This window comes from Erinaceus europaeus, chromosome 9 (genome assembly GCF_950295315.1).
Source record: "Erinaceus europaeus chromosome 9, mEriEur2.1, whole genome shotgun sequence".
Classification (NCBI taxonomy): domain Eukaryota; kingdom Metazoa; phylum Chordata; class Mammalia; order Eulipotyphla; family Erinaceidae; genus Erinaceus; species Erinaceus europaeus.
This window is the reverse complement of record NC_080170.1, coordinates 103553043-103563964: the sequence shown is the minus strand read 5'-3', so window position 1 is coordinate 103563964 and position 10922 is coordinate 103553043. Positions and strand designations below refer to the sequence as shown.

Below are 10922 nucleotides of genomic sequence, written 5' to 3'. Positions count from 1 at the left end.
GGGAAGACAGAGAGAGGGAGAGAAAGACACCTGCAGACCTGCTTCACCACTTGTGAAGTGACCCTACTGCAGGTGGGAAGCCAGGGACTCTAACTAGATCCTTACTCTGGTCCTTGGGCTTCATGTCATGTGCAATTAACTCAGCTGGCCCCTGCCACTTCTGTTTGTACTTAACCCCCAGCCTCCTTCCACCATCTATATCAATCAAAATCACATTTCCAGGCAGCAAAATAGAGGTTTTTGAGCTAGATGTCAAAAGAGCAGCCTTGATTTTGTAGAACTGGGATCATGGTGGCATGAAACTTTAGGGTTGGAACCTCAAGTTGGGGTGAAGAGACTGGGGCTGGTATAAATAATAGGAAACCAGGAGTTAGGTGGTAGCACAGTGGGTTAAGTGCACATGGTGCCAAGTGCAAGGACCAGCTTAAGGATACCAGTTCGAGCCCCCAGCTCCCCACCTGCAGGGGAGTTGCTTCACAGGTGGTGAAGTAGGTCTGCAGGTGTCTATCTTTCTCCCCCTCTCTGTCTTCCCCTCTTGTCTCCATTTCTCTGTCCTGTCCAACGACGACACCAGTAACAACAATAATAACCACAACAACAATAAAAAACAAGGGCAACAAAATGGAAAATAAATAAATTTAAAAATTTTAAAATAATAGGAAACCACAGGAGGGGCATTGCTTGCCTCTCTAGACCACAGTGCAGCTTTTTTTAAAAAAGATTTATTTATTTATTTCACATGAGATAGAGTGAATTCCACAAGAGAGAGAAAGAAATTAGGGCACCGCCTGGGTAAATGCAGCACCAAGGATCAAACCAGGAGCCTCAGGTATGCAAGTCCTTCCCTCAACCTGGTTCCCATCTGTTTCCTGATGTAGCTTCAAGGGGCACTTCACACAGCTTCAGGTGGGCTCAGGAGATAGATCTCCAAGGTGGATGGTAGTGAGAAAGAGGAGGGGAGGGAACCTCCCTCCTGAGACTCAGCATGGCCCCCAACCCCCACCTCTTGAGCCACACCTAGGGCTGCCCTAGGAGCATCTCAATAGACACTCTGACCCTCGCTGAGCCGCAGCTCGACTTCAAGTGCCACTCCTGAGTGGCATTGAACTCCAGGTCCCCGGAGCCTGAGTCCCGCCTAGAGGACAGCTGCACCTTCAGCCAGCGACACCGGGCCCTGTCACAGGCCAGGACCACTGTGCCCTCGGGGTTGCTGTAGGTGCACCGGCTCTGGGCTGCCTTCTCCACCCCCAGCTCCCGGAGGTCCAAGCCACCCAGGGAGGCTGGGCACACCAGCAGCTCCTCCTGCAGGGCGGGCAGCACCTGGCCGCGGAGGTAGGTGGGCCCCGCGCAGAAGGTCTGGGAGTTGAAGAGCTGTTCGCTGAACTGCTGCAGCCACCGGAAGAGGTAGGCCAGGTGGCAGTCACACTGCCAGGGGTTGCCGTGCAGGGCCAGGTTGAAGAGGTTGTAGTTGGTGTCGAAGATGCCCTCGGGGAGTGTGGTCAGGAGGTTCCTGGAGAGGCTGAGCAGCTCCAGCTTGGACAGGTTCTGGAAGAGGCTAAGGGGCAGCGCCGTCAGGTTGTTGCTGCCCAGGTAGAGCTTGACCAAGTCGTGCAGGTCTCGGAAGACGCCGGCTGGGAGGTGGGTGAGGGCGTTGTGCGAGAGCGTCAGGGAGCTCAGCTGGGACAGGTTGGCGAAGGCACCCTCGGGGACCGTCTCCAGCTTGTTGTGGGACAGAGACAGGCCCAGCAGGCCTGGGGTCTGGGTAAAAAGACTGGCAGGCAGCATCCTCAGCTCATTCCCCTGCAAGTTCAGGAAGGCCAGGCTGTGTAGGGAGGAGAAGCTGGAGGGGGGCAGCTGGCGCAGGGCGTTGTGCTGCAGCCACAGCTTCTCCAGACGGGGAAGCTGTGAGAACACACCTTCAGGCAGCTCGGCCAGGGAGTTGCTGTCCAGGAAGAGCTCCCGCAGGCTCCCCAGGCCTGAAAACAGGCCCAGAGGGAGGCTGGAGAGCCTGTTGTCACTCAGCCGCAGGGTGTGCAAGCCGCCAAGCGAGTGAAACAGCTCCACCGGGAGCCGGATCAGGAGGTTCTGCGCCAGGTTCAGGGTCTGCAGGTGCCGCAGCGACTGGAAGATGTGGGCGGGCAGTGTCTGGAGCAGGTTGCCCTGCAGCTGGAGGGAGCGCAGGGCATCCAGGTGGCAGAAGAGCCCCTCAGGCAGGTCCCCCAGCTGGTTGAAGTTGAGGGTGAGCTGGGCCAGGGAGCTCAGGTTACAGAAGATGTCGGTGCTGAGGTTGGCAAAGGTGGTGCCCGTGATCTCCAGGTCCTCCAGTTCTGGCAGCCCCCCAAAGGCATCCTGCCCCAGGCTGGGGAGCTGGGCATTGAGGAAGACCACCTTGGTGAGCTTGGGGCTGCCACTGAAGGCCCTGTTCCCCACTGTGTGGATCAACGTCTCTATGAAGATGATGTCCGTGGCCCGCGGGGGGATATCCAGCGGGACAGTGGCCAATGTTTCATTTGTGCAGAAGACCTCCCTCAGGAAGCAGTCACACCCAGCAGGGCAGAGCTGGGTGGGTCTGGGCAGGAGTAGGAGGCAGGCCCCAAACAGCCAGGCCCCAAGCAACATGTCCTAGGTCCAAGGGGAAGAGAACACACAAATGGGGCCTTATCCAGGGCAGCAGGACACACAGCCAGATATGCACTCAGCTGTTGGTCAGTAGGCTGCCCATGGCCACATGCTTTGCACAAACAGACTGGACCCCACATATCTGTTAAAGCACTGAGCTACATACCTGACTTTCTTTTATCCCAGATGTGTTCATTTCTTTTGAGAGAAAGAGAAAGAAAGGGAGAGAGAGAGAGAGAGAGAGTGAGAGAAAACAGGATTTCACGCATGTAAGTCTTATAGTCTACCAGTTGAGCAACCTCTCCAGTTGTTGTTGGGCCTGAGATTTTGTGTTGTTGTTGTCATTAGGGCTTCACCACTCCAGGCAACTTTTTCATAAAGAAAGAGAAAGACAGGGCTGGGGAGACAGCATAGTGGTTATGCAAAAAATTTTCATGCTTGAGGCTCTGAAGTCCCAGGTTCAATCGCCAGCACCACCATAAGCCAGAGCTGAGCAGTACTCCGGGCTCTCTGTGTTTGTCTCATTAAAATAAAATAAATAATATATTTAGAGAGAGAGAGCCAAAGTCAGAGAGGGAAAAGTACCACAACACCAAGATGTCCCCCAGTGCAGTGGTGCTGGGCTTGAACCTGGGTCATACTCCTTGCAAAGCAGGTGCACTTGCTAGGTGAGCTGTTCTGCTGGTGCATTGGTCTCCTCATATACCAGCTTCTCTCCACAGCTCATACATTGGTGCTGGAGCTTCTAAGTGTATTTTACTGCTTGTCCTATCTTTGTTACGTGTTTCCCAACATGAGAGAATTGAGAAGTGGTACATTAAAAGGCTAGGTTTCAGGATGATTAGGAGGGAGGGGTGTGGATAAGTGGGGTGTAGTAGCCTCTGTAGAATTATATATTTTGCATCCCAAGTCACAGGAGCTCTCACTCATATCATTATTTGCATTGTGGTCCAAGTACCACAGGTTCAAATCCCAGCTCCATCATGTTCTAGCCATGTCACCTTGGGTGTGTTGCTTAATCCATTTGTGCTTTAGTGCCCACATCTGTAAAGTGTGCTGATTACAGTGTCTGCCATACTAGGTCATCACAAGCAGGAAATGTAGGTAGAAGTTAGAGGGGTTAGACTGGCATCAAATAAACAGTTAACAAACAACATTAACAACTGTTTAAGGTTGTCAATCACCATCATCACAGAACACCAAAATGGAAGGAATGTCACAATACACTTAAATTACATTTGGCTTTATCAAAAAGGATGGTCTTGGAACCCACCTCTCCAGAGCCCTGCCCCACTAGGGAAAGAGAGAGACAGGCTAGGGTATGGATTGACCTGCCAGTGCCCGTGTCCAGCAGAGAAGCAATTATAGAAGCCAAAACTCTGACTTTTTGTGCCCCTCAGAGATCTTTGGTCCATACTCTCAAAGGGATAAAGAATAAGGAAGCTTCTAATGGAGGGGATGGGATGTGGTACCCTAGTAGTGAGAACTGCATGAATTTCACCCCTCTTATCCCACGATCTTGTTCATCAATATCAAATCACCAATAATAAAGAAAGAAAAAAGAGGCTGAAAAATAAGAAAACATAAAGCAGAACCTGAACTAGTGTATTGCACTGAAGTAAATGAAGTAAATGAACTGGTGTATTGCACTGAAGTAAATGATGGGGGGGGGGGGGTTCCAGGTCCTGGAACTTGATGGCAGAGCAGAGCCTAGAGGGAGTTGAATTGCTATGTGGAAGACTGAGAAATGTTATACCTATACAAACTACTGTATTTTTTATTACTATATTTTATTAACTGTAAACTATTAACCCCCAATTAAAAAAAAAGATGAGATGGGATGGAATAAGATGAGAAAGAAGTGGGAATGTAGGGATAAAAAGAAAGGAGAGAGGGATAAAAAGAAGGAAGAAAAGGCAAAGAGAGAGAGAGTAAGGAAGAAAGAAGATTCTCATATAACCCTAACTGGGTTTTGTTTACTTGTCTATTTTAATTTACCTGTCCTTAAATCACTAATAAAATATTTTAAAGATTATCTTTCAACAGAGGCATAAATTTTCAACAAATTTCAATTCTTCTTCTTCTAGCGTTTGCCGACAAATTTCAATAAACAAGTTGAATCTAGGAGTATATGTAATATTGATATATACCAATACACACACACAAATGGGTCCCTAGCACTTAAGTGGATACATCTTCTGCCCTCTGCTGGTTGCTTCTTTTACTGAAGAATTTCACTTGGGGCCAAAAGACTGCATAAGCAAAAGTCCCCAAGCAAACACAGTGCTGATGCAAGTTACCCGCACCCTCCTCCCATTCAGATACTCAATTAGCTCACTTTTTCCAGAATTTTTTTTCTGCTGAATAACCAATAAAGAAGGGACAATTTTCCCTGAGAAAGTGTTTCTGTCCATGAAGGCCCCTCCTGTACCCAGACTGATGCTGAGTAAGTCATGGGAAATGGGTTTTGCGTGACATAGGGAAAGGCTCTACACAGCAACAGTGGTCTGTATACCCAGGACATAAGAGGAGAACGGACCAGCCTTCAGAATCTTCTTGGTTCTCTGACCGCAGGGCAGGAGGTTCCAAAATCTAGCTGTAACCTGAGACAGATGCCATGGCCACTGCCCAGTCTCCCCTGACCTCTGGGCTGACGCTAAGGCTGACCCTAGGGATTTGGAGAGACACACTCCCTGGCCCCCCAAAGACATCTACAGAATGTCTCCCCATCTTAGCAGCTGGTATAGGTGATGTGTGGTCCTGGTCTTCCTTTCTGTGGGAAAGATGGCAGCTTCACAGCTCTGTCAGCACCTGGCACAGAGCTCCTATGGCACAGCCATAGGTCTGGGGGTGTGGAGGCTGGGGGGTCTTTACCTGCCACTGAGCAGCTGAAGGCAGAGTTGTCTTCTTCTGGGAAGCTCAGAATGAATCAGCCCCCACCTCCTACGAGCGAGAAGGGAGCACTCCTATTTGTCAGAACGCCCCAATGATGTCCACACATCAGGCCCGTCCTTGCTAGACTTTTTGGTCCTTAGTTCTCAAAGACCAGAAAACTGTTGCTCTGGAGTAGACCCCAGTGGAGATGAGGGCCCTAAGACCAACTGGAAGCCCCCTATGAAGACAGCCAGACAACCCCCTCCCACATACATATACCCAAACCTGGGGTGCCTCAGCAGGACTTTGGTTAGAACCCAGGTCTCCTGCTTTCCCTGATTATTCCTGCCAGAAACAATGGGACCAAAAAAAAAAGAAAGAAAAAGAAAAATGGGGGTACAAAAATGAAAAAAAAGCTAAAACTGGGGGGGATACTGCAGAAGTAGCTCAGCAGACTTTCATACCCAAGACTGCAGGTTCAATTCCTGGCGCCACCACATCTCAAAGCTGAGCAATGCTCTGGTCTCATACTTTCTCCTTATTACAAATAAAAAAAAATTTTTTTAAAGAAAGCAATACTAAAGCCTTATGGAGAAAAGGGATCTCACCTGCTAAACCATTCTGAGAAGCCCCTCTTTTCTGGTTTAGCTTATGCCTCAAATTTCCAATTCACTGGCACTGGGGAATACTGCACTTTACAGATTGCCAACAAAGGAAGTAACTTGAGGATTCGTGGCTTGAATAAAAAAAATGTTAGCAGTGAAAATCAAATGTGGATACGTTGGCTTTGACTTTGGCAAGGCGAGGAAGGGGGTGGGAGGGGCTCTCTGATGTGTGTGTTGGGGGGCTGAGCTGTGGATGCTGTCCTCTCCCCCCCCCCATAAGGCCCAAAACTCTCATCAGATATTTTGGATCTTGGAGCACATCTGTAAGCACTCAAAACAAGGAAACAAAGGTCCCAGAGGGTCAGGCCCTGGTCAGAGAGAGAATAGCTAAGAAGTGGATCTCCAAGACTCAAGAAAGAGCTCCCTGTGGAGCCATGAGGCTTCCCTATCCAGACAGTGGCAAGAGTGGGGGTGCTCCAAGCTTTGGGGTCTTGGCTGTGCAGGGTTCAGGCTAGCCTCCCTCTGTTGTGGAGTCATCACAACAGTGAGCAATGGAAAATCTAATGAGGTCATCTGACCGCCCCCTTGTGGGCCAAGGAGATGCTTCTCTGCAGCACTTTTCTGCCTCTTTCCCCCAAGCTAAGGGAAACATGTAATTGTCCTGTCCTGAGTGTAGAGGAGCACAGAGTTTGATGACTCTGGCCAGAGAACTCTGGATTTGGGCCCCAACCAACCTTCACGAATGCAGGTCTCTAGGGGACTCTGGATGAAGGAGCTCCGTGGAGGCACGGGGCAGAGTGGGAGAACAGCCAAAGGATTTATGCTTTGCGTTTAGGAAACCACTGCTATGTTGCTATGTTTGTGCCGAGATCAGGAGATGCCTACTAAAATGTTCCATACTTGCAGCAAGCCAACATTTAGTGAAACTGCTGCAAATGAGCTCTTTCCTCTTCTCAAATTGCTCTGGGGCTGCTACATTTCTACATGCCACAGGCCAGTCTGTCAGCCCCCATAGAGCTGATGCTCAGTTCTCCCAGGTGGTGACAAGGTGGCAGGGACTCAGGATCCACCACCACCCCACCCCCACTCTCCAGGCTGCTTGAGTCTGTCTACTCTGCCTCCAGAGCTGGCCTCTGCCACTTTGTAGGCAAGAAGAGGTGTTTCCCAAGCTCATCTGGAGTCTTTGGCAGCCTCACCCAGGTCCCCTAGAAAGACCTACTGCCGCCTGGATCCACCTCCCTTCCTCTCAACCCAAGAAGACAAGCCAGGTGACTGAGTCTGTCAGACCCAAGCTGGGCCCCCAGCCTTCCTGCCCAGAGCATCCCAAGCTGGGAACTCGCTCTCAGTTCTATATTTGTACACAGAGAACAAAATAACACTGATACTGCCTAAATGACAGCACAGGCAGGCATACACTGTGTTAGCTGAAAGAACAGTGGGCCGAACCAGGTGGTGGGACACCTGGTTAAAAGCACACATTATAGTACACAAGGACCCAGGTTCAAGTCCCTGGCCTCCACCTGCAAAGGGGAAACTTCACAAGTGGTGAAGCAGGACTGCAAGTGTCTCTCTGTCTCTCTCTCCTTGTCTCCCCCTCTCCTCTCAACTTCTCTCTGTCTCTATCCAATAGCAAATAATAAATATATATATATATGTATATATAGAAGATTTTTAAAAAGAAGAGAAAAAGAACAGAAGGGAAAGCACAAAACCAAACTTGGACTGGAGTTGGTGCATTGCACCAAAGTAAAAGACTCTGGAGTGTAGGGTGGGGTGGGGGGTTCAGGTCCTGGAACATGATGGCAGAGGAGGAACTGGTGGGGGGTTTAGATTGTTATGTAGAAAACTGAGAAATGTTACACATGTACAAACTACTGTATTTTACTGTTGACAGTAAACCAGTAATCCCCTCGAATAAAGAAAAAAAAATAGAGGCTAGGCTCTAACCTGGACTGTGCACGTGACAAAGTGCACAATATCAAAAGTGAGCTATTTCCCTGGTCTCAACATTGGTTTTTCTCCTTTAACATTAGAATAGAATAAGGAATATACAGCCAGCACAGTACCGTACCTGTACACAGCACAGGACTGGCTCTGTCACGTACACAACCCAAGTTTGAGCCTGGCCCCCACCACACTGAAGGAAACCCCACCCCACTCCCATGTGCCTCTCTCTCTCTCTCTCTCTCTATTGGATAAGACAGAGAGAAATGGAGAAGGGAGGGAGAGAGAGAGAAAAAAAACAGACACCTGCAGACCTGCTTCACAGTTTGTGAAGCGACCTCCTTGCAGGTGAGGAGCCGGGGTCTCAGACTGGAATCCCTGTGTGGGTCCTTGTGCTTTGTGCTATGTGCTAACCCGGATCGCCATTGCCTAGCCCCACCCCCTATCTCTTTTTATTTATCTCAAAAGTCAGCTCAGAGCGATGAACCCAATGATAATCTAAAGGAAAACAAAGATTCAGTGCACAGAGTTTCCACACACCTGGGGATCCCCTGAGTGGTAAGAGTCGGGTGTCTTTTGTTATTCGTGTATTATTGTATTCCCTCTTTCATCTGTGTTTATGGGGCTCACCTACAGAGTTTGCTGATGAGGACTAGCTGTCGAAGGAGACAGCCATGGGATTAGTGGGCTGGAAATCTCATCCCCACCTTCAGGGAGAAGACGGGGTGAGGCTGAAGTTCACCAAAAGAGGCCAATGGCTTGCTCAATCGCGCCTAGCTAGCAGGGTCTCCATCCAAACCTGGACGGAGGGCTTTTGGAGAGCCTCTGGGTGCTAAGAAAATTCACATTCCCAGAAGGGGCAAGAAGCTTCTGTGCTTGGGACCCCTCCAGGCCTTATCCTATGTCCAGAACAATGTGCGTAACCTGAACACCCATGACATGGTTGGCATCTGAAGTTATCGGAGAGGGAGGCCCGTCTTTTAGGACTGAGACCTTCCTGTTGCAGTCTACATGAAGTCCCAGTAGTTAGTATCAGAACTGAATTGACTTGCAGGACTCCCCGTTGCTGTTCACAGAGAGCTGGAGGGTTATTCAGTGTGGACAAACCACATATTTGGCACCTGGGAGGTAGGCAGTGGGTAGACCCTCCTCGGCCTGAAGTCCTGAGTTCAATTTTAAGATAACAAATCTGGGACCAGCTGACTGGTGACACTCCCAGTAGAGCACACACATTACAATGCACAAGGACCCAGGTTCACTACCCCTGTGTATCATCTTGTAAAGCAGCAGGGATAGCTTCACAAGTGGTAGAGCAGTGCAACAAGTGTCTCTCCTTTTCTCTGTCTCTCTCCCTTTCTCTCTCTCTCTGTCTCACCCTCTATCCTAAATAAATAAATCAACAAATTACAATAGTAAATCCAATGGCCTAAGAGGTAGCACAGTGGATAAAGCACTGAACTTGCTTGTATGAGGTCCCAGGTTTGATATCTGGCACCATATGTGCCAAAGTGATTCTCTGGCTCCCTCTCTCTCTCTCTCTCTCTCTCTATATATATATATATATATATAGAGAGAGAGAGAGAGAGAGATAAGATATATATATATATATATATATATATATATATATATATATATTGGATATATGTATATCCAATTAATCTTTTTGGGGGAAAGAAAGTAGCTAATACATACTTTATCCCTAGACAGGTCACTGTGTATTTACCTTTCACATCAGGACACTGAAGGTGATAGAAGGGGAGCTATTGGGGGTCAGACAGTGATGCACCTGGCTAAGCACACATATTACAGTGTGAAAGGACCCAGGTTCAAGTCCCTGGTCCCCATCTGCAGGGGGAAAGCTTCTCAAGTGGTGAAGCAGGGATGCAGGGATCTCTCTCTTTCCCTCTATCTCCCCTTCCCTTCTTAGTTTCTATGTCTCTATCAAATAATTTTTTAAAAAAATTCAGGGCTGGGGAGACAGCATAATGGTTATGCAAAAGACTTTCAAGCCTGAGGCTCCAAAATCCCAGGTTCAGTCCCCAGCTCCACCACAAGCCAGAACTGAGCAGTGCTCTGGTAGCTCTCTGTGTATCTTTCTCTCTGTATCCCTCTTTCACTAAAAATAAATAAATAAGATAATTTTTAAAAAATTTTTAAAGAAGGGAAGCTATTGGTAATCAGGCTGGAGCATAAGCACAAGCAAGAGCCACTCAGGCCAACCTGGACAACACACCCGCTATCGCTCTAAGGCCACCTTCATCAGAGAACCCTCTCCACTCCTGTCACCTGCCTCCTGCCCCAGCCCAGTACCCCTCCACACACACAACTGACGCCTTTGGGGGCTTCTCTACCAGAGCAGGGGCCATGGTCCTGCCTGGAGTGGGGGCAGGCTCTGAAGCTTGAGAGGAATAGCCAGTCTTTCTCTTGCCCCCACCCAGGACTCTAGACCAGACTCCCCCATGCCCTGAGGCCCTGGACCCCTGTAGTGACCCAGGAGACCTACCATGTGTGGCTGTGCAGCCTTGGTTCTTGGTGGCATATGGAAGCCTTTCCTGTTCTCTGAACCCTCGGACTGTGCCCCGAACTGAGCAAAGTTCCAGGCAGGGGTTCCTCCCCCAAGTGGGCAGAGCATTCCCGGAATGTCACCAGGGTCACAGGACAAGTGAGAATCTGGGGCAAGGCTTCTGAAGATTACAACATGACCCCAAACTGAACAAAATCTGTGATGAGGCCAAACCCCAGTTTTGTTTTGTTTTTTAATTTCTTTATTGCAGAATTAATGTTTTCAAACCCCAGTTTTAAGGTGGCAGAGTTGGCGTTTTCAGGACCCTTAGGCCTCAGATAACGCCCAACTGGTTGATGCAGAGGTAAAGCCTACAG

At 49.1% G+C, this 10922-nt stretch overlaps 1 protein-coding gene across 4 annotated transcripts; it reads right to left on the bottom strand.

The window, feature by feature from the left end:
* Window positions 1-724: 724 nt before the first annotated feature.
* Window positions 725-10632, bottom strand: CPN2 (carboxypeptidase N subunit 2). 4 transcript variants are annotated; one of them, XM_060198485.1, is made up of 3 exons: window positions 5494-7720; window positions 4257-4329; window positions 725-4219 (listed from the first exon to the last, which is right to left on the bottom strand). In XM_060198485.1, the coding sequence occupies exon 3, from the start codon at window positions 2617-2619 to the stop codon at window positions 1018-1020; it is 1602 nt and encodes a 533-aa protein (XP_060054468.1). In that variant the 5' UTR covers window positions 2620-4219; window positions 4257-4329; window positions 5494-7720; the 3' UTR covers window positions 725-1017. The 4 variants fall into 4 exon arrangements, with proteins under 4 accessions (XP_060054468.1, XP_060054467.1, XP_007517479.2 ...); XM_060198484.1 differs by lacking the exon at window positions 5494-7720 and adding an exon at window positions 4732-5483 and having other exon boundaries at window positions 4257-4696; XM_007517417.3 differs by lacking the exons at window positions 4257-4329; window positions 5494-7720 and adding an exon at window positions 10546-10632 and having other exon boundaries at window positions 725-2622.
* Between the last annotated feature and the right edge of the window lie 290 nt (window positions 10633-10922).

Excerpts from the sequence above, each read along its gene's own strand:
- CPN2 (XM_007517417.3), bottom strand. The coding sequence starts at position 10,581 with ATGCCACCAAGAACCAAGGCTGCACAGCCACACATG. Across the intron at positions 2,623-10,545 it reads AGGCTGCACAGCCACACATG|GACATGTTGCTTGGGGCCTG; the intron begins GTAGGTCTCCTG and ends CCTTGGACCTAG.